At 35.9% G+C, this 23,361-nt stretch overlaps 1 protein-coding gene across 1 annotated transcript in view; it reads left to right on the top strand.

Moving 5' to 3' along the window:
• Positions 1-23,361, top strand: part of LOC111044991 (glycine receptor subunit alpha-2-like) — a 169,710-nt gene that overhangs the window by 145,198 nt on the left and 1,151 nt on the right. The window contains exons 2-8 of the mRNA XM_039435185.1: positions 591-713; positions 1,069-1,169; positions 8,605-8,702; positions 14,322-14,456; positions 19,443-19,634; positions 20,469-20,537; positions 21,361-21,536. Of these exons, the coding sequence (XP_039291119.1) occupies positions 591-713; positions 1,069-1,169; positions 8,605-8,702; positions 14,322-14,456; positions 19,443-19,634; positions 20,469-20,537; positions 21,361-21,536 (894 nt within the window). The remainder of the gene's footprint in view (positions 1-590; positions 714-1,068; positions 1,170-8,604; positions 8,703-14,321; positions 14,457-19,442; positions 19,635-20,468; positions 20,538-21,360; positions 21,537-23,361) is intronic.

The following is a 23,361-nucleotide window of genomic DNA, read 5'->3' as shown; positions in this document are numbered from 1 at the left end:
AGAGATAAACTAGGGATTCTCCTTGTACTATTTCTCTCCCAAATTTAGATTGAATTTTGAAATATCGAAATAGGGTTATGATTCCATATTTTTTTGGAATTTAGTCAATTTTTAATTGAAAACAACAAAAATTAAGGCCCGGTTGCACAACAGCCGGTTAAATTTTAACCGTGATTAATTTCACGAGAACCAATCAGAAAAGGCGTTTTTGAAAAGACGGCTTCTCTGATTGGTTCTCGTGGAACTAATCACGGTTAAAATTTAATCAGCTGTAGTGCAACCGGCACTAAGAATTTTAATTTTCGACGGTTGAAAAACTAGATGAACACAAATTCTACACTCAAATATTACCCTGGTGATCTAGAATTTTTGTTCCTCCTTTCTTCTGAAGAATGAATCTCCTATCTTCAATTATCAATCAATCTCCTGTTTCTTTCCAATAAAATGTCAGCTGTAACGTTGATTATGGAAGTAAATGTGTTGAAACTGATTGTATTATAATTTCAATGAAAAATTGTTGCTATTTTTATTATAATAATCATCTATTCATGATAATTTCTAACAACTTTTTCGTTTTTCTTGTGTTTCAGGACTATGAGGTGGACCTATATCTGCGTCAGAAGTGGCAGGACGAGCGACTAAAACACGCTGACATTACAGAAGTTCTCGACCTGAATGACCCCAACCTGGTCAAGGCCATCTGGAAGCCAGAGGTCTACTTTCCCCAACGCAAAGCATGCCGAGTTCCAGTTCGTCACTGTACCAAATGTGCTAATCAGAATCAATCCTGATGGAGAGATACTCTATATGCTCAGGTATGTCATTGTTTCACCGTCCCAAATGTGCTAGTTAGAATGACCCAATCTGGTCATGGCCATCTGGAAGCCAGAGGTCTACTTCCCTAACGCCAAGCATGCCGAGTTCCAGTTCGTCACTGTGCCAAATGTGCTAATCAGGATCAACCCTGATGGAGAGATACTCTAAATGCTCAGGTATGTCATTGCGTCACCGTCCCAAATGTGCTGGTTAGAATGATCCAATCTGGTCATGGCTATCTGGAAGCCGGAGGACTACTTCCCCAACGCCAAGCATGCCGAGTTCCAGTTTGTCACTGTGCCAAATGTGCTAATCAGAATCAACCCTGATGGAGAGATACTCTACATGCTCAGGTATGTCATTGCGTCACCATCACAAATGGTTGCCTGAATGATTCAATGTATAAATAAATGACTCTCTTGTTGACCGAGCGAAGTGACATCTAAGATTCAAGTCGACGGTTTGGCATTTCTCTTAATGTTTAAATGTTTATATGTTGCGCATTTACTGCGAAACGCAGTAATAGATTTTCATAAAATTTGACAGGTATGTTCCTTTTTAAATTGCTCGTCGATGTATATACAAGGTTTTTGGAAATTTTGCATTTCAAGGATAATATGAAAGGAAAAAGGAGTCTCCTTCATACGCCCATATTACCGTGAAGATCAGACTATGGAATTATTCATCATAAATCAGCTGTCTAGTGGACTATAATACTACCCGTTCAAAAACATCGGACATCTTGAAAATGTATCTTTCCATCAACGTTAGTAGACAGTTGACTATAATACTACCCGTTCAAAAACATCGAACATCTTGAAAATGTATCTTCCCATCAACGTTGTAGACAGTTGCAGCCAGACCTGATAACAGCGCTCACACTCACATTACGGGACGACACGTCACGGTACGATAAGACAGAAAGCTCTATGTTTCTTTAGGATTTTTTCTAGACATTTTAAATTCATAAATTATTTATTAATGTTTGAGAAAACATAACAACAGGTCAATGTAACTTACTGAGCGCGAGGTCTACTGTTCACACAACTACTAGTATTCTACTGTTATTTGTGAAATATTTATTGTGTTGAATTCAGATCTCTATCATCATGCTAAATTCCCGAAATAAGAAAAACTAAAAGAAAAAACTGATTATTGAGAAGTGTCCATCTTTGGAAAAACTATGAAGATGAACCATGCGAATTTCCAAGTCAATATCTGTTTCCATTCTTGAGATTTTAATGAGCAGAGAACAGGAATAATGCTTGTTCATCTTGCTTAGTGCATATAGAATCTTAAGACAAACAAGTCCCTCCCATCTCAAGACCAAAGATTGTGTGTACAGTTGATGTGAAACGTAATTTTATCTTTTGTCGTACTATATTCAATATTTCACTTTATTGTTCTAAGAATTTAACGACAATAAAATCATATGCACTACCTTCTGGATCTGCAACTTCGACTCTTGCCGTTTCTGTAACAAATGGAAAAGTGGTGCAAAAAATACAAATTACAGATGGAAATTATTGAGATATTGCAATTATTCAAATGCTAATGAACTAGTAGTTCAGCTGATAGTTGCAGTGATAGTAGATTTAATTTTTCTGCTCAAAATTTTCAAGTTTATTTCAATATTTTTGAAAATTTCGGATTGTTTAGTGTTATTTCCGGCTCTTATCAACCCTTCGAAATTCAGAATTCATCAGTCATATCTCGATACGTATTCTCTGAGTGTTAATCTTTGGTGAAAAAACAGAAATTAAACTTAACCTCACTTTGGACTATTTATGTGCCAAAATCAAGGAATTGAAGAAGTTTTGGGCAATTGCCTGTTTCTCTTTCCAAATATCGTTTTTGTGACTGTTCTAATAGATTAATAAATAAATAAATAAATATTAATTAATTTAAAGACTTAATAATAGTTCAAATATCCAATTAGGTGACCTAGAGATCGATCAAATCGAGAAACGTAGAATCTGACCAAAACCCCTTGGCAGAGCTCTATTGCAATCAATAGTGTGCAATGTGAAAAAACACCTGATCACGTGGCTAATTATTAGGTAGCATGAAATTAATATTAATGTATAGAATATTAGCTAGCATGTAAAGAGCATAACAAATAAACCAAATAAAAATAATTAAGTGTATTCAGGAAATAAGAGGTACCAGGCGCATGAATACCGAATAAAATTTGCATGCACCAATAGTAAAACGGCAGTTAATAGGCGGCAACTGTAGGCCAATTCAAAAATATTTCTATATATTTATATAAATGTACTGGATTTTGTGTTAAAACTTTGTATAGTCTATGTTATCGATATGGCTCGAAAGCAAAGAAATTATTAATCATACAATCTAAGCAATATTTTGGTATTTTTTGTAAGATCTATTTGAACCTGAATGGCGGAGGACTAAGATATTCAAATTTTATGTTAATTTGAAAGTCGGAAATAAGATTTGTAAAATTGAGAGAGGAGAACCAGCACTCGCCAGCCAAATGCCACCATAAGATGACCCCAAATATTTTAGAGCGTAGTACCTTACTAATGATTTTGTAAAAGTTAAAGTTAAATTAAATTATTAAATTTCTTAAAAGACTTCGTGATGCTATTGTAAAGCAGAAGTCATTTTCATTTTTAAATAAATTTATAACCCCTTGGAAGAGACGATTCCGGCTACCATATTCCCGGACCACATGGAGTTGGATCGACATCGGCGGCTTACAAGAAGATTTTCGACACGTGAGTGATAAATTTGAATTAGTGATGGGCGCCCTAGTGCTTCGAATTAATCTGATGATCAAAGCTAGCTCGCCGAAAGGGTTTTTATTATAAATTAAGAAATTAATAAGAGTAATACTTGCGCAAGTAAAATTAGTATTAAAGGTATTTTATTGAAAGAAAAAGATAGATCAATACATTTCAGAAATTTCTATTGAATCAAAGAAGTATAAAATCTAGGCTACTAAAACATATGCATATGATTTTTAATTTTTGCAGTATAATTTGCGATAGTTTGTTATAGCTCTAATTCACTAGATGAATGGCTCTACCTATTCCGTCAGGTGCCGAATCTTGCACCCTGAGATAAAAATATATATTCGATACAAAGAAATCTACTAAGTACTAGAGATTTTAATATATATATATTTGGATTATTAGTGGCTAATTTATCAAGCTGATCTTAAACTACATATTTTTAATTGAATTGTCCAAGTCGACAAGTATTAGCAAGCGCATATCGCAGCTACATGCAAAGGAATGCATATGATTTTAAGATAAAGGCACATGGTAATGATTCGTGCCATAAATCTAGAATATAAAATTTAGCCTGTGATATTTTACTGATTCCAATTATTGTTCTATTCTTATATTATATTTTTTATCGCTCTTTATATATTTTTTGCCTCGATCTATTTTTTGCATTATTTGTTTAATATATGTATGAAACGTTTATGGTGTGCAATTTATTTTTATTCCTCAACACTATAGTATAAGTATCATATTTATATATATTTTTTGCCTCGATCTATTTTTTGCATTATTTGTTTAATATATGTATGAAACGTTTATGGTGTGCAATTTATTTTTATTCCTCAACACTATAGTATAAGTATCATATTTATATATATTTATTATTTATTGAATTACAAGAGTTATAGGAGAAGCCCATACCTAGGCCTATCAAGATTTTTGAGACTGAATCCTATTAAAAAACCACGACCTAATTATATAATTATATCAAATCTCATGCTTTACCGACTGATGCCAAGCAGGAGGCTAATCGTTATTTAAATATAAAGAATAACGTCAGAGAAACATGCCGTACCAACGTGGGACTGATGATGAGAGCCAAGCTCATTGAATAATTATTTGAAATTAAGTCAATAACCATATTGAAAATTATAGATAACTTATACGAGTTTTGAGGAAAACTGGCGAAGTGAAATTTGTATTACTTTTTGGGGAATCAATAGCTTTAAATAAGAGAAATTATATGTTTTAAAGAAAATTTTATATTATTAGTACTGTAAAAAATACATGTTTATAGAGAGAGATTATATTTTATAAGCCTAAACTGCTATTACTTTCTAGTCAAAAATATATTATGTGTTTAAGCCGGTTGGAAAATAAGTCACAGCCTGTAAACTAGCCAAGAATAAATTAAAACAAAACATTGGGGGCGCTAGAGCATTATAAAAAACTTAAGTATAAATACCTTGTCGTATGAGTATCCAAACACTTTACACATCACTGTTTCACTGTAAGTCCCGGTTTGTGTCTCTTTTTTAAGCATTTTCGCTTATCATTTATCACTTTTTAATTAGCATTTATCATATTTGACATAATGAATCACACTCCCGCAAACTCTGAAGTTTCATATATGTACGGCGGTTGCACAGATCCCACTTTGTCGACTCCAAGCACATCAAACCCCACCACGGTAGATGCCAATACGCCACGAGAAAGGGAACCAGGAAGCGTCGGGTCGATAGTCTTCGATCCACCAGGTCTGCAACCTCTATCATCCACTCGAATCGACGCCGCTGACACACCATTGAATCAACGGATAGCAGAGATCAACTTTGAAGGGGGCGAGGAGCAGCCTGCAGAACCCGCATCGCCGGAGGCCGAGTCACACCTGGGCAAACAAAGTATATTTTCAATCACAGAGTTAGATCCGCTTCAAAAGGTAATAATGGAACAAACTAGCAGTACTTTCAATATTATGTTACAAAACACAATGGATAATATGATGCAGGAGATTAAAAAAGAGATTGCTACAGTAAAAGAGGAAAATAAACAAACAGTGGAACAGGGCATGAAAGAGACCGCAGGCGCTATAAAATCAGTAGAACGACGGTTGGATAATATTGAAACTAAAGTAGAGAATCATAGGGAAGAATTAAAAGCAATGATAACTCTACAAAAAGAAAGTCAGGATAAAGTTACGGCAGGATTATCGGAAAGGTTGGATACGGTTACATGTGAACTCAATGAAAGGATAGATAACCTAACCACACAAATCACTACACCCATTCAGGATATAACAAATAACATTAAGGCCGATTGCCACCAAGAAATCCACAAACAAATTACCGTTGCCAATCAAACCTTAACAACTACAGTTGACAAAAATATTAACAGTATTAAAGAAATACAAAATAAACAGATTAATATGTCCACAAAAATGAACCAACTGCAAGGTAGCATCAATCAAAATACAGAAACCTGTAAAGCTTTAAACGGAACTCTACTAATTCAAAAATCCACTCTGACTCAATTAAATCAAGAAATAAACGCAAATAAAATTACACATAATAGTCAATGGCAGATAACACAGGAAAAAATAACAGCATTAGAAAATCATATTCAACAACGACCTCAAGGGATTCAAACAGACAACCTCAACGTACATAGTATATTACAAGGACTGGGAAAATTTGATAATACTGATCGCCATTTGCAACCTCAACCATTCATTGATCAGATAAAATTAGTACAAACTCTTGCACCTACCTCTTGGAATTTTTGGCGTCTTCGTTTGACTAGTTTATTGATTGGCGAACCCCTGATGTTCTTTCGGAGTAGAGCCCATGAATTTACATCATTGGATGAGTTTGTAGCTGTCTTCCTGGAACAGTATTGGAGCAGAAGTAAACAGTTGGACGTGCTAGCGGACATTATATCATGCGATTTCAACCCTAACTTAGACGGTGCATGTACCACTTTCGTCACTGCCCTACAGTTTAAAAATTCTCAATTGAGCGAGCCCATTAATGAATCGGCATTAGCAAGTATTATTTTAAAGAAGCTACCGTATCAAGTTAGAATGGCACTCGCCACACAACCCATTACTGATTGCAAGCAGCTGATAAATCATTTATATGGCATACAGTCTGTGATGGCAATATCAAACCACCGTTCAGACCAGAGATACGCACAAAATCAACATAACTCAAAATTTAATCAGTATAACAGCCAAAATTATGAACCGGTATCATATGATCGCTACCGATCTGCCCCTCAATTTGAACGCCGCTATGAGCACAGGCAAAATGGTAACTGGAATAATGAAAAATTTCAAAATCGCACAACCAACCACTATGCCCAGCAGAGCAATCGTAAGAATCACTATGATGGCCGTGATCGATTAAACTCAAATAATAATCACACTCAGAACAATTACAACAGAATTATAAACCGCCACCTCAACAAGTAAGTACAAATTATACATTAGCACATGCAATAGGATTGAATCAACAAAAAACCCGGAACCCAGCACCCAACGACCCGCCACCAGATATACAGAAAACTACAGCTAATAAACCATGACTATATGATACCCCCGATACAGCAAGCACAAGCTCAAGTGAAACAAACCAAGAAAAGCAGGATATTTCAACATCATACACCACATTCAGAATGATTTACCGGAGACTTTGTTAGAAGAAACGGAAAAAGAAAGCAGGCTACCGGATATCCAAATGCAAGCGTATATCGATATCGAAATATATGGAATGAAGGTTCAAGCATTAGTAGATAGTGGTTCACAATGTAGCCTCATACAAACAGACATATTTCAACGTCTGAAAGAAAAAACAAAATTAGCTACTCTACCGTTAACCAACGTATATGTATCAGGTATCAGTCCAGGACGGCGAATACATATAACTACTCAATGTTTACTGGAAATAAATCTTCAACAACAACGATTCGCATATACATTTCTTGTATTACCTGTTTCCGGTCCGCACATAATAATAGGTACAGATTTTCTACAACACTTCCAGGCCTGTTTAAATTTCCAAACCTCGAAATTTCATGCATTTACCGAAACCGAAGCATACGAAGTTATAGTACCCCTTGATCTGAAGAAACGCACTGAAGGAATCGCTGAGGTACATTTCGCTCACTACATGGAAGGCGTGCCGAGGGAGTGGGGTATCCACGGAATGGAAAATGCTATGGAGTGTATGGAGGTACTAAGCCTAACAACTAAGGACCGAGCACCGTCAAGAGCCGACTCTAGTACCGAAGAATTGTTAGAGATACTGATAAACAGAATTCATCAACGTACCGATTGGCACCCTGACACTAGACAGGAAATAATTCAAGTATTCCGTAAAAATGCAGACGTTTTTTCCGAACAACCTGGCCTAGCTACTCACTTCAAATGTTCACTCAACGTTAAACCACACGACACGTATTACCGCAAATCATACCCCATACCTTTCACCTATCGATCCGCCGCCATAGCAGAAATATCTCGCATGGAACAACTAGGAATTATAGAAGAATCCACAGCACCCTATAGTTTGCCGATTGTGTGTGTAGCCAAAAAGGATGGAACAGTGAGACTCTGTCTGGATGCTCGCGCCTTGAACCGCATATTGGATGATGACCGAGAAGGACCAGACCAAATTGAACAAGTTATGCAAACTTTCCATGGCAAGACCATATATTCAACGGTAGATTTGAGCGCAGGATATTGGCAAGTCCAAGTAGCACCGGAATCGCGCGATTATTTATCCTTCCTGTTTAATGGACGCAATTATAGGTTCACTCGTTTAGCGTTTGGATTAAGAAATGCTATGGCTATATTCATACGATGTTTGAGACAGGCGCTAGGAGACGATATCAGAGACTACTGTACATTATACGTGGACGATGGATTAATAGCCTCACAGAATATACGTGAACATTGCCAGCATTTAGATATAGTATTTGATAGATTGATAAATTGCGGATTGAAACTCAAACTATCTAAGTGTGAATTTTTTGCGAGAGAGGTGAAATATCTAGGACACATAATCACACCTACTGGCATATCACAGGACCCGGACAAATTATTAGCCATCAGACAATTTCCATCACCAACCAACCGTAAACAATTACAAAAGTTTATTGGATTTTTACAATTCTACCGCCGTTTTAATAAACAAATGTCACACTACACTGCTCAACTCAGTCATATACTGTCTAGTACCAAGCCTTGGATTTGGACTAACAAAGAAGAGATCATATTCCAGCAACTAAAAGAAGCTTTCCTAAATTCCGTCGTGTTGAAACACCCTAACCTAAAGAAACCTTTTTTCTTGAATGTCGATGCATCAGATTACGCGATAGGCGCAGAGATTTTCCAAGAAGATGAGCAAGGAGAGAAAGGAGTGTTAGCATTTTTCAGTAAGACACTCAACCCAGCCCAGCGTCGTTATTCTGTGACCGAAAAAGAGTTGTTGAGTATTGTGGAAGTATGTATTAAGTACCGGACATTGTTACTCGGCAATAAGATATTTATCAATACCGACCACAAAGCCTTAACATTTTTCAAAACAGCCAAATTGAATCACAACCGCTTATCTAGATGGTTTCTTGCGCTTCAAGAATACGATATCGAATTGACCCATCTGCCAGGAAAGAAAAATCAGACCGCCGACTTTCTATCCAGGGAAATAGACGCTACATATTGTCAAGATACCAACCTGAGATGTTTCGCCGTAAAGAGTGGAGAAAGCATACCATATCCTCCCAACATCCAACCACGAATTCATACTGCCATGTTAACACCTGAAAGAATCCGTATCGCCCAATATGAAGACCCAAGACTGTCCCGGATCCGTGAACTGATGGAAGAAGGAGCTGCCGAACCGCCCGACTACCTGCGACAGTATACCCGCTACAAAGGATTTATGTTCCACCGACCGGCTAAAAATACTTACGACTGGCGCCTAATCATCCCCGCTAATATGGAAACAGATTTGATAAAAGAAGCTCACGAACGCATTGGACATTTTGGAACTACGAAGACCCTCCACCTACTAAAAGAAAGCTGTTATTTTAAAAGCATGCATAAAAAAGTGGCCAAAATAGTGAAAACTTGCGATATATGCCAGAAAGCCAAATACCCGCGATACCATATCAGGGGTGAAATGAATCCCATTCTCCCCAGCGCACCATTGGAATTGATATCAGCGGATATATATGGTCCATTGCCCATGGCGCAATACGGAAAAAAATACATATTCGTGCTTACATGTGTTTTTTCAAAATATACCATGCTATTTCCCATAGGTAAATTGACCGGAGAAGTTTTGGCCCGATGCATAACGGAAAGATGGACAAGTGAAGTAGGAAAGCCCAAACGAGTACTATCAGACAACGCAACCTATTTTTGTAGCAAGCAGTGGAAAGAAATACTTCACCTGGCTAATATTAAATGGTCGAGGACATCTCTTTACAGCCCCAGCGCTAATCCGGTAGAGCGACGTATGGCAGAGATCTCTCGTTTTATGCGGACGTACTGTAATGAAAAACACCAACAATGGGTTAGGTATATACCATTTTTAGAAGAATGCTATAATAATAGCCTAAATGAAAGCACCGGTCGTACGCCTTACGAAATCATATTCGGTAAAAGGAACAATACATTTATCGAAAAATTAATTGATTTTCCAAGCTCAGAAGTGAATAAGTTAACAAACCCTAATATCCATCATCTAGTAAGGTTAAAGCTAGAGCAGAAGGCAAATAGCAGAAAGAGATTCCACGACCGAGCATATAAAATATTTTCATATAACGTTGGAGATGAAGTTTTAGTAAAGAGCCACAGGTTATCAAATGCTTTGGAGAAAGTAACTCGCAAATTCTTTTTAATTTATTCAGGGCCATTCACTATAGTAGCCATATCGCAGCATAACACAGTTCAGTTACAAGAGAGTGAGAACACGCACATTGTTTGGTGGGAAAATGTAGCCAATATTAAACCATATCACAGAATTTGAAATAAATACGATAAGCAATCAAAGAAAACACCACTATCAAGCCAATTACTAACCTTTCGTAATAAATTTAATCTTGGCATAGGACCGCATGGCAACAATCCAGTGTTTTAATTCCTTCCAACCGTTAGAAGCCTGCAATAAGAAAAAGAATAATTTTTAAATATGTAATTAAATTAGCTACATCAACTAAAAAAGGACACAAGCGGGGATAGTATGTTTAAAAATTGTTAATTACCTTTGAAAGGAAAAAAATGCAGCAATTAGGTTAGTTATGAAATTCGACAGCAAATTCTGTAGAGCCAGTGACCAGCTGGGCAAAGCCACCTGAATCAAATATGTAATGTCTGTAAACATATGATTATGAAAAAGTATGGTAACCCCAAAATTGTTATTTATTATTGTTATTTATTATTGTTATTATTATATTTATCAATGTTAGTATATTTATTTATATGTTTTATATTTATTACCTTTAGTTATGCCACGTTTGTTACCTGAAAAAAAACTAAAGTGAATGCAAGCTACCAAAAAACCAAAGAGCCATTAGCAAAAGAAAAGTATTGTACCTGATGTATAGAAAATTATTTATATTAAGACCTAAGAAATACTATAAGATATAAGCCCAGAAGTTTGTGAATCGAAATTATTGTCTGAAAGGAATCATTGTGAGAATCATGAAATGTGTGTAGTTAGGTTGGCGGCCCTGCAAGCGGCGAATTTAAAAATACTATGTTTTAAGTGTTGTCAGGAGGAGTGCGTTTAGAAGTTTATATTTATGATATTTTATGTGTGTTGAGGAGGAGAATTTGTTATTGTATTTGATAAAGGTATAAAGGAGATGCAGCAAATATGTCTGCGAACTGTGATAGAAGTATGAGAGTATAATTTATAAATAAAGTATAGTGTATATCGATGTATTGAAGGGTGGGTTTTCATTAAAAACATTGTGATTCTCAAATATTTTGAATTCAAACCCAGGGGCGCGTGTAAAGTATCGAATTTGGGTAGATAAAAATCCCTAACCGAAACAGTAATAGGTCTGAAAATAAAGTAACTGGCTAATATCGCCAAATAGATAATAACTAAGATTAGATAGCATCAGCTTGTTCTGGCTAAATGGTACAAAAACCTAAAAAGGATTTGAAGGAATTTTGTTGCTCATAAATAGATTATTATATAAAATATTTTGAAGATTGAGGTTAGGTACATGTATTCACGGATCGGTGACCTAGAGATCGATCAAATCGAGAAACGTAGAATCTGACCAAAACCCCTTGGCAGAGCTCTATTGCAATCAAATAGTGTGCAATGTGAAAAAACACCTGTTCACGTGGCTAATTATTAGGTAGCATGAAATTAATATTAATGTATAGAATATTAGCTAGCATGTAAAGAGCATAACAAATAAACCAAATAAAAATAATTAAGTGTATTCAGGAAATAAGAGTTACCAGGCGCATGAATACCGAATAAAATTTGCATGCACCAATAGTAAAACGGCAGTTAATAGGCGGCAACTGTAGGCCAATTCAAAAATATTTCTATATATTTATATAAATGTACTAGATTTTGTGTTAAAACTTTGTATAGTCTATGTTATCGATATGGCTCGAATGCAAAGAAATTATTAATCATACAATCTAAGCAATATTTTGGTATTTTTTGTAAGATCTATTTGAACCTAAATGGCGGAGGACTAAGATATTCAAATTTTATGTTAATTTGAAAGTCGGAAATAAGATTTGTAAAATTGAGAAAGGAGAACCAGCACTCGCCAGCCAAATGCCACCATAAGAGGACCCCAAATATTTTAGAGCGTAGTACCTTGCTAATAATTTTGTAAAAGTTAAAGTTAAATTAAATTATTAAATTTCTTAAAAGACTTCGTGATGCTATTGTAAAGCAGAAGTCATTTTCATTTTTAAATAAATTTATAACCCCTGGAAGAGACGATTCCGGCTACCATATTCCCGGACCACATGGAGTTGGATCGACATCGGCGGCTTACAAGAAGATTTTCGACACGTGAGTGATAAATTTGAATTAGTGATGGGCGCCCTAGTGCTTCGAATTAATCTGATGATCAAAGCTAGCTCGCCGAAAGGGTTTTTATTATAAATTAAGAAATTAATAAGAGTAATACTTGCGCAAGTAAAATTAGTATTAAAGGTATTTTATTGAAAGAAAAAGATAGATCAATACATTTCAGAAATTTCTATTGAATCAAAGAAGTATAAAATCTAGGCTATTAAAACATATGCATATGATATTTAATTTTTGCAATATAATTTGCGATAGTTTGTTATAGCTCTAATTCACTAGATGAATGGCTCTACCTATTCCGTCAGGTGCCGAATCTTGCACCCTGAGATAAAAATATATATTCGATACAAAGAAATCTACTAAGTACTAGAGATTTTAATATATATATATTTGGATTATTAGTGGCTAATTTATCAAGCTGATCTTAAAGCACATATTTTTAATTGAATTGTCCAAGTCGACAAGTATTAGCAAGCGCATATCGCAGCTACATGCAAAAGAATGCATATGATTTTAAGATAAAGGCACATGGTAATGATTCGTGCCATAAATCTAGAATATAAAATTTAGCCTGTGATATTTTACTGATTTCAATTATTGTTCTATTTTTATATTATATTTTTTATCGCTCTTTATATATTTTTTGCCTCGATCTATTTTTTGCATTATTTGTTTAATATATGTATGAAACGTTTATGGTGTGCAATTTATTTTTTTTTTATTCCTCAACACTATAGTATAAGTATCATATTTATATATATTTATTATTTATTGAATTACAAGAGTTATAGGAGAAGCCCATATCTAGGCCTATCAAGATTTTTGAGACTGAATCCTATTAAAAAACCACGACCTAATTATATGATTATATCAAAATCTCATGCTTTACCGACTGATGCCAAGCAGGAGGCTAATCGTTATTTAAATATAAAGAATAACGTCAGAACTCTCACCCCAACAAAACAGTAAAAATCGACAATAATCGACAGTTATCGGCTTGAGTTAACGGTAAACATTGCGACATAAACGCCATATACCATGGGATATCTACTTTTAGGCAATTTTTTCTCTATGACGATATGTTGTGGAATATCCCGATACCAAGGAGAAAAGGAAAAATATTGTCAGCTCTTCATAATCTATTTGAGCCAATCTGAAGTTTCATTGCATTGAAAGCATCATGATCAGTGATCTTTCCTAGTTTTTGTCTCATGAATTATGGAGAACTGACAATATTTCTTAAGCATCATGATCAGTGTTCTTACCTAGTTTTTGTCTCAGATGAATTATGGAGAACTGACAATATTTCTTTCATTCCTCCTCAGTAAAGTAAAGTCGTATGACTTTGTTGGTGGGGAGTCCCTTGCGGGAAGGTCCCACCGTCTGAATATATGATTTGAGCCGACAGTGGGCCTTACGACTGTCATACTTTAGCCGAGACCGACAGTTTAACGTGTCCATCCGATAACACGGGCACGTTAATTTCTCCTGAATTGTTAGCTTCCATCAATGGATTGTAATTGGGTTCTGTAATTTCATACTCTATGTTGATTGTTGCGAGTATCTAGTCTACTTAGACTGTAAATTATATTAGTTTGTCAACAGAAATTCTCTTCGCGCAGTTTTCTGTACATTAATAATATTTCAAATATTATATTATTTGTCATTTATATTTCAGTTTCAAAAACAATAGAAGAACTCCGCCTGGAATGGAAAACTATGAACCCCGTGATAATGGGAAAAGGATTGAAGATGCCTCAATTCGAGATCGTCGACATTGTACCATCAGAATGTCAAGAATCTTTTCAAATTGGTAAGCCTTCAAGACATCAAAATATGGAATTCACATTCTTATGAACCTTCGAATTATATTTCGAAGTTATCTTCCAGTATCATATTCATAAATTATTTATTTATTTATTCAGTAATGTACAATTATCATCCTATACTATTAAACGAGCAACTTCTGTTTATATGTCTATATGTTTAGATGTTTACATGTTTGTATTTCACTGGATCTCGATAACGGCTCTAACGATTCTCACGAAATTCAGAACATACTAGGTTTATAATATGAAGATTTAATTGTATTAGGTCTCATCCCTGGGAAAACTCGCTGAAGGACATTGAAAGGATAATTATTATTCATCCTTGGGAAAACAGCTGATAATAATTATTTCGTCATCTGTTCGTGATGGAAGTGAGTGAGCGAGTTCATGTGTGTGGGACTGTGTCAAAATTATGACTCAGCTGTTGAACTTTCGCAATCATTCAATCAGGTACTTAGTGCCGGTTGCAAAAAAGCCGGGTTATTTTCAATCCTGATCAATTCCAGTAGATCTATCTTTTTGAAATGGTCTTCTCTGATTTGGTTCACGTGAAGTTAATCAGGATTGATATTTAACTGGCTTTTGTGCAACTGGGCCTTTGTGAGTGAAATTTTTGCATTCCTCTGGGAATTAATCTCAATCTACTGCGATTGGATAGAACATTTCTGTATGAATGTTATTATAATTTATTCTTCCGTAATAGATTTTTTATGCTTTTGTACTCCAGAGCGAAACTCGGTCCCCGATATTCATATTAAAAAGATATCTTCCAGTATCATATTCACATATTATTTATTTATTTATTCAGTCATCTACAGTTATATGAGGAGGCTTGAAAGGCTTGTGCCCAAAACTATTCCTTCTCAAATGTTTACTACAGTCTAATTTTCATACATTATGTATCAAACTATGCCAATAATAGACCATTTCGAATAGGTCATGCTCAAATACTTTAACAATTCTCAATTAATGAGGATAAAAGGCTCTCAAACCCTTTAAAAGTATGATTATCATTGATCGTATAGAATCCAATGACTATTCTCTGATATCCTGATTATATCCTGGTCTGCCACTTGCTTGGTTCCGTTCATATCTTACTGGGCGTTCCCAGGCTGTAAGCATTGGCTTGAGTTCCAGCCCGCTTCTGATGATCGACTGTGGAGTTCCACAAGGCTCTGTGTTGGGACCAATTTTATTCTTGGTTTACATCAACGACCTGTATCTGGGCCCCTTCAGAGGAAGTTTTACAGTGTTTGCTGATGACACGGCACTTTCTTATGGTGCATGTTCTGATGAGGATTTGTATGATCAGATGTCAAACGACCTGCACTTGATTTCCATGTGGTTCGGGTACAATAAATTAAGCCTGAATCTTGATAAAACCATTTATTTGAATTTTGGAATAGCCTCTTCTTTCTTGCTAACCCAACCTTTAAAGTTCCATCATGTGGGATGTACCAGTCGTGACTGTGACTGTGGTATCATCAATCAGTCAAAAAGTGTAAAGTATCTTGGCATTACTGTTGATGACAATTTGATGTGGAAAGGACAGATAGACGGCATGAAGAAGTACCTGCGTTGCTTACTGCATAGAATTTTCAGTTTGAAAAATATGTGTCCAACATTTGTTTGAGAGATCTTTACTTTGCTCTCGCTCAATCTCGCCTTTCTTATGGGCTGGTCTGTTGGGGAAGTACTTATATAACTCATTAAGGCCAGTAATGTCTCTGCAGAAGTCTCTAGTTAGAGCAATTGCTAATCAAGAGAATTTTGATTTTCTATCGTCATGCCAGGTTATGAAAATCATGCCTCTGAGGCACCTGTACGTCTTCAAGGTCCTGTCTGAATTCTATTGGTCTAGTGGAAATCAAGGGGCAACTTTGGGACATGAAACTGGAATAATGAGAACAAGGTTCACTGATAGGTTCCCAATCCCTAGACCCAATAGCACTTTCTTTCAAAAATCTTTTTGTTTTTGCAAGGCAGGTTTTTCAATCATGTGCCACAGGATATAGTTTATGCTAATTATCCTCTTCCTGTTTTCAAGAGAAAAATAAAAAAGGTAATTTTTGCTCTCAATATCGATGTCATTGAAAGCTGGTATCATATTCAGAGATAAGATTATTCATTTATGTGAAAAATCCTTGATAAAATGTTTTAAAATTAGCATGTAAGTCATATTGAGTTATCATGCCTTTTAGTATGTATTCAGTAAGGTTCCCTGCTAATGTTCTACTGTTTAGAAATTCAATAGGTCTAATCATTTGAATATCCTCAAATTTTTCAATTTCAATTGTGTAGCTCCATCTCATTTTATACTTTTTTGTAGCCTATACAGTATATTTACAAAATGTTTCATCTTAGCCTAGTATAATTAGTTATGCTCTCGTTTCATTATTATTTGCTTCTTATATTCTTTTATTTTTGTCAATATTCTAATATTTATTATATTGTTGTTGATATGATACTCCTGTGCGCGGACGGAAAATTTATTTTCTTTGCGCTCAGTAAATTTGCCATAATTATTATGATTTAGTTTTAAATTTTTATTGTATTATTGTTTTATTTACAATCAATATTGTGTTTCCAACAGTATGTCTGTATTTGTTTTTATGGCAAATAAAGTCTATTCTATTCTATTCTATATTAAGCGAGCAATTTCTGTATTTATATAAATATGGTTATTTTTATATCTGGTTATTTATGTTTTATGGATCTCGAAAACTGCTTTAACGATTTTCACGGAATTTGGAACTTAGTAGGTTCATGATATAAGATTCGATTGCACTAGGTCTCATTCTTTGGAAAACTTGCTGAACGACATTAAAAGGATAATTCATCCTTGGAAAACAGATGATAATTTCGTCGTCTCTCGATAACAGAAGATGCGTGTGCCTGTATGGGAGAGAGACAGAATTATTTCCAGCTGTGTAATCATAATCAATCAGCGAGAAATTTTATCTAGCTAGACAATTAAATCGATTTGATCAACATAATCACTGATTTGTTGACATGACATGATAATCCTCCTAAACTAGAGTATATCATAATTTTCAAAGTTGATCATTATTTTGACAATTTCAAGTGGTTAGTGAGTGTTATTTTGCTATTCAATTTGGTTTGTATATAATCTAGATTATAAATATTTTATTTTCAAATGTTTAAACAGAAAATTGAACCTGAATTCAAGTGTTGGAACATAACCTACTTTCTGGACTATTTATAGTGTAGGAATCCAAATTCGGGAAAAAACAGTTTTGGGCTGTGCTTAGTGGGCTGTGTTTAGTACTTCCCCAATCATTTTAAAGAATAGTGTTCGGTTTATCAAAAGTCAATAAATAAATAACGATTGAAGCTCGGTGCCCCGATATTTAGTGATGAAAGCTTGAGAATATCAAAAGTGACGAATACTCTATCAATTTTCCTCTCTACTGATCAACTGAATCACTGATTGTTTCAGTCATTCATTTATCCAAGGCACAACAAACTGATAAACTAACTTATTCCTATTTCCAGATTAGGCCTTTCATCCAATGGGTTTCGAGATCTATTTTCTTGCAGGAAACTATAGTAATTTATTGTTGACTTGATGACGGAGTTCTATCTGAGTCAATCTGTGGATCATAATGCTGAGCTTACACTGGTTGGTCAAGACAAGACTAGCCATGTTCAGTCACGTTTAGTCACAATACTTCACATAGTTGCTTATGAAGACATGTCTACTTGCAATGACTAATCAGTGTGAGTTGCGTCATAAGCATCAAGAAGTATTGTGACTAAACGTGTCTGATCATGTCTTATATTGCCTTAATTAACTGGTGTGTGCCTAGCCTAAGAGGAAAATTATTATAATAATAGATTAGATTGAACTTTTTTAGACTGTTTATATCATAATTTCCTAATGGTAACTACAGCTGTGTTTGATGGACTGTTTTGAGACTATACTTGACTATTTCTAAATCATATTCCACTGTTTATTCATTATTTCACTATTTCCACAAATGACTACAGCTGTCTAGCTACAGATATATTTGTGTGACTGTTTTGAGACCATCTTCTTCTGTTTCGAGACTATTTTTGACGGTTTACTCTTGATAATTCCCTTGTTCTCCCAGGTAACTACAGCTGCCTAACTACAGATATATTTGTGTGATTGTTTTGAGACCATCTTCTACTGTTTCCAGACTATTTTTGACGGTTTACTCTTGATAATACCCTTGATTTCTCAGGTAACTACAGCTGCCTAAAAAAACAACAAGTAAACAAGTCATTCTATTCTATATTCTATTGTCTAACTCACTACCCCCGTAAACAAAGCCGTATAGTGCATTCGTGTGACATCAGCACAGGAATAAAAATTCTTTGATTTCAGATGATCTACATCAGCTAGTGTTTCTATTGGTGTAGGAGCCCTACCTGTGCTGACGTCACACGAATGCTCTACGGCTTTGTTTACGGAGGAAGTGCCTATAGGGCTTCTACACCAATAAAAATTCTTTGATTTCAGCTGATCTATTATCAGCTAATGTTTCTATTGGTGTAGGAGCCCTACCTGTGCTGACGTCACACGAATGCACTACGGCTTTGTTTACGGAGGAAGTGCCTATAGGGCTTCTACACCAATAAAAATTCTTTGATTTCAGCTGATCTATATCAGCTAGTGTTTCTATTGGTGTAGGAGCCCTACCTGTGCTGACGTCACCAGAATGCACTACGGCTTTGTTTACGGAGGAAGTGCCTATAGGGCTTCTACCAATAAAAATTCTTTGATTTCAGCTGATCTATATCAGCTAGTGTTTCTATTGGTGTAGGAGCCCTACCTGTGCTGACGTCACACGAAAGCACTACGGCTTTGTTTACAGAGGTAGTGCCTAACTACAGATATATTCGTGTGACTGTTTTGAGACTATCTTCTAATTTTTTGAGTCCATTTTCTACAGTTTATTTCCTAATTTCTCTTGTTTTGTCAGGTAACTACAGCTGCCTGGTGGCCGAATTCTACCTGTCGCGGTCAGTGGGCTTCCACCTGGTGCAGAGCTACCTGCCGACCATCCTGATAGTGGTCATTTCCTGGGTCTCCTTCTGGATGGATGTGGACTCTGTGCCAGGGCGCACCACCCTCGGAGTCACCACCCTCCTGGCGGTGTCCTCACAGAGCTCTGGTCAATACTTCAATCAATTATAGCATTGATTTATGAATGAGAATAGTTTTGCACCTTTGTCTCGCACTCTCAAGCTCTCTCATTATCCTCTATCCTCTCTGGCACTCTTTCTTCACTTTCCCAAAAATGTCTTATCACTCTCTCTCTCTCTCTCCCACACACACACACATTCCCTTCCTTCATCACCCAATCACTTCCTCTCTATTCCTCTCTATCAATGAATTTGAACTCTATAATGGAATCTCCTCTCTCCTCTCTATAATGAAAAAGGAAAAAGGAACTCTCCTCTCTATAATGAGATTAATTTTTGGTAGAGAGTTAGTGGGGAGGATATTTTTAATATTCTTTCCAAAGAATGGACATTGATATGTCCAAAGCTCCGCCAATTTATGTAGATGCATAATAATATATATAGATTATAATTAAAATCAAAATTATTTTGATTCAGATTTACAGAATCTCCGGAAGCATGCTAAACACTTCTGAAAACATGTTTTCTCATATATTTTTTCAAATTCTCTTTTCTCTACAATATTCCACTTGTTTTGTGATACATTTCTTATTTCTTCGAAAACTGTTGCATTGAATTGTTTGATGTAGTTGTGAAGGATAAAAAACCTAAGGAAGGGTTACCTAGCAATGAATAAACAAATAAATGGAAACAGAGTTGTCTGTTTTCTATTGTTTTCTGTTTTTCCACTTTTTTTTATCATAAGAAAAAAATACATCTATCAAGAACATTGATTGAGTATTCCATCGAATTTATATTTAAGTTTAAATCTATTTCCTATCGTGATTATCAGAATAATGAGAACTTTTATTTTATTTTTGCAGGCATTCAGAGTGGCCTGCCCCAAGTGAGTTATGTGAAGGCCATTGACGTATGGATGGGAACCTGCACAGGTATTTAAATACTATACTTTTATATTTTAAAGATTTCAAATTCCTGAATATTCTGTTGCAATGTGTTTTTGAATTTTGCGAACAGTTTTTAAATAATATTCAAGCTAACTTACTCACGGCCGGTTGCACAAAATTATGCTGAATTAATTGAAAATATTATTATTGAACGAGAATCCAAATTAAATGCTGTAATTCACCCCGTAGATTTCTGCTACTGCAAATATTGACAACAGGGTAAACAGCTGGATGGGAATTCGATGAGCGCTACTATTCAAAAATTATTTATCAGTACGGGAAACTGTTTACCCTGTTGTCAATATTTGCAGTAGCAGAAGTAGTATCATCAAATCTGTGGTTCTTTGACAATGTCTTAGTCGTTTTCATTTGAAGTAGCAGAAGTCTTCGGGGTGAATTACAGCATTTAATTTGGATTTTCGTTTAAAAATAATAATTAATTCATTAGCATTTGAATAATTGCAATATCTCACTTATTTCCATCTGTGATTAATTGGAATTGTTGATTGTCTGTTGGAAAGTACACATAGTACTATATTCATACAGAGCTCGAATTCGAGTAAACTTGACTAATGTAAACGCCTCTTTAGAATGAATACAGAACTACAGAACTTGAATTCGAGTGAACTTGACTCATGTAAACGCCTCTTTAGAATGAATACAGAACTACAGAACTTGAATTCGAGTGAACTTGACTCATGTAAACGCCTCTTTAGAATGAATACAGAACTACAGAACTTGAATTCTAGTGAACTTGACTAATAATGTAAACGCCTCTTTAGAATTAATTTGTTTGTTTGGTTTGCAGCGTTCGTGTTCTGTGCGTTGCTCGAGTTCACGTTCGTGAACTACATGTGGCGCAAACTGTCTCCGGAGATTCTGCGCAAAACTCTGATCCCTGACGGAGTGAATGGTGACGTCATCACTAAGGGTGCTCCCCAATTGGCAACCGAGCAACCGGAGGAGGCGGTTGCTGTTACTGTTGTAAGATATTATAATCCAAATACAGTAATATGACATTATATCTTCAAGTATATCGAAACATAAAGTAAATTCTCATGGATTTTGTTTCATGGTTTGGCTTTTGTGGGAGTCCCTTGTGGGAAGGTCCCATCTAACCTGAATGTATAATAATTTGAGCCGTCAACAGGCCCTTAAGACTGTCATACTTTAGCCGGGACCAACAATTTTAAAGTGCCCATCCATGCCCATCCATGAGCTGTCAACAGGGTATATTAAAATAACCTTTTTATATTATTTTTTGAAAGTAAACGAGAACTTCTACTTCTTCTACTTCTTCTTCTTCTTCTTCGTCTTCTTCTTCGTCCTCTTCTTCTTCCCCTAATTCTTCTTCCTCTTCTTCTCGTACATCTCATCCTTCTTATTGAATGAAAAAGACTTAGGAATTGTCAAAAAACCACTGATTTATTGATAATTAGAAAGACCGGTTTCGGTTATTACACCATTGTCAATCTCTGATAATCTCAGTTCATCAGAGATTGACAATGGTGTAATAACCGAAACCGGTCTTTTTAATTATCAATAAATCAGTGGTTTTTTTGACAATTCCTTAGTCTTTTTCATTCAATATGAATAATTACCACAATATCAACTTCTCAACTACACAAAAAGTCTCATCCTTCTCTTCCATCTCCTCATTCTCATCCTCGTCCTCCTCCTCCTCCTCCTCCTACTCCTCCTCCTCCTCCTCCTCCTCCTCCTCCTAAGACTCCTACACCTCCCCCTCCTCCTCCTCCTCCTACGACTCCTACACCTCCCCCTCTTTTTTTTCTCCACCTTCTCCTCCCTCACCTTCTCCACAACCTCCTTCTTCTCCCTTCTTCTTCTTCAATATTTTCATTTACCTTCTTCAATCCTATCTTTGTCTGCTTCTTCTTCACCATCATCATCATCATTATCTACTCCTTCAACCCCTCTTACTCCTGCTTCCCCTTCTTCTTGTTCATCATCTCCTTCTTCATTATCTTCTCCCCCTTCTCCTTCTTCATCTTCCCCTTCATATATCCTTCATCATCTGTTCCTTCTTCTCCCTCTACTCTTCTTCTTCCTCATCGTTTTCCACATCTTCTATCTCTTCCTCTCCTTCTACCTCGTCTCCTACTTCTCCTTTCCCCCTGTCTCCTTCCTCTTCTCGATTAACTCCCTATTATTCTCATGGCGTTTGTGGGAGTTCCTTGCGGGAAGGTCCCACCTCACCCCACCTGAACGTATAATAATTTGAGTCGTCAACAGTATTGTCATACTTTAGCCGGGACCGACAGTTTTAACATGCCCATCAATGACCATCTATAGCTCTCTAGATTGGCCATAGTGACACATACACACTAAGGCTCAACTCACACTTACGCGACTCAGGTCGAGAAGAGACTCGACTCTAGTCGAGAGCATGTGTTTTCAAATGGTGACAGTCGCGGAGACTAGAGTCCACTGGTCTGAGTGTCACCATTTGGAAACACATGCTCTCGACTAGAGTCGAGTCTCTTCTCGACCTGAGTCGCGTGAGTGTGAGTAGAGCCCTAGTTATACACTATAGATTGGCTATGGCCCATCCGATAACTTGGGAGTGACCAGGTTTAAAACTGTTGGTGATAAGTAGGTTTGAACCCGGGGTCTCTAGTCTGAAAATAAAGTAAAACTGATGGGAATATCTCATGGATGAATGAAATTTTTCCAGGGTAAAATCAAACAGAGAAAGGTCAGATATCCGTGGAAACTGAACTTTATAATTGAATTAGAACGAGAAAGAGAGAGTGATTAGATTAGATTAGATTTCCTTATTTATGTATGT

The sequence above is a fragment of the Nilaparvata lugens genome, chromosome 8 (assembly GCF_014356525.2).
Source record: "Nilaparvata lugens isolate BPH chromosome 8, ASM1435652v1, whole genome shotgun sequence".
Lineage (NCBI taxonomy): Eukaryota > Metazoa > Arthropoda > Insecta > Hemiptera > Delphacidae > Nilaparvata > Nilaparvata lugens.
Note: the sequence above shows the minus strand (reverse complement) of the source record. Positions and strands in the feature narration are given on the sequence as shown.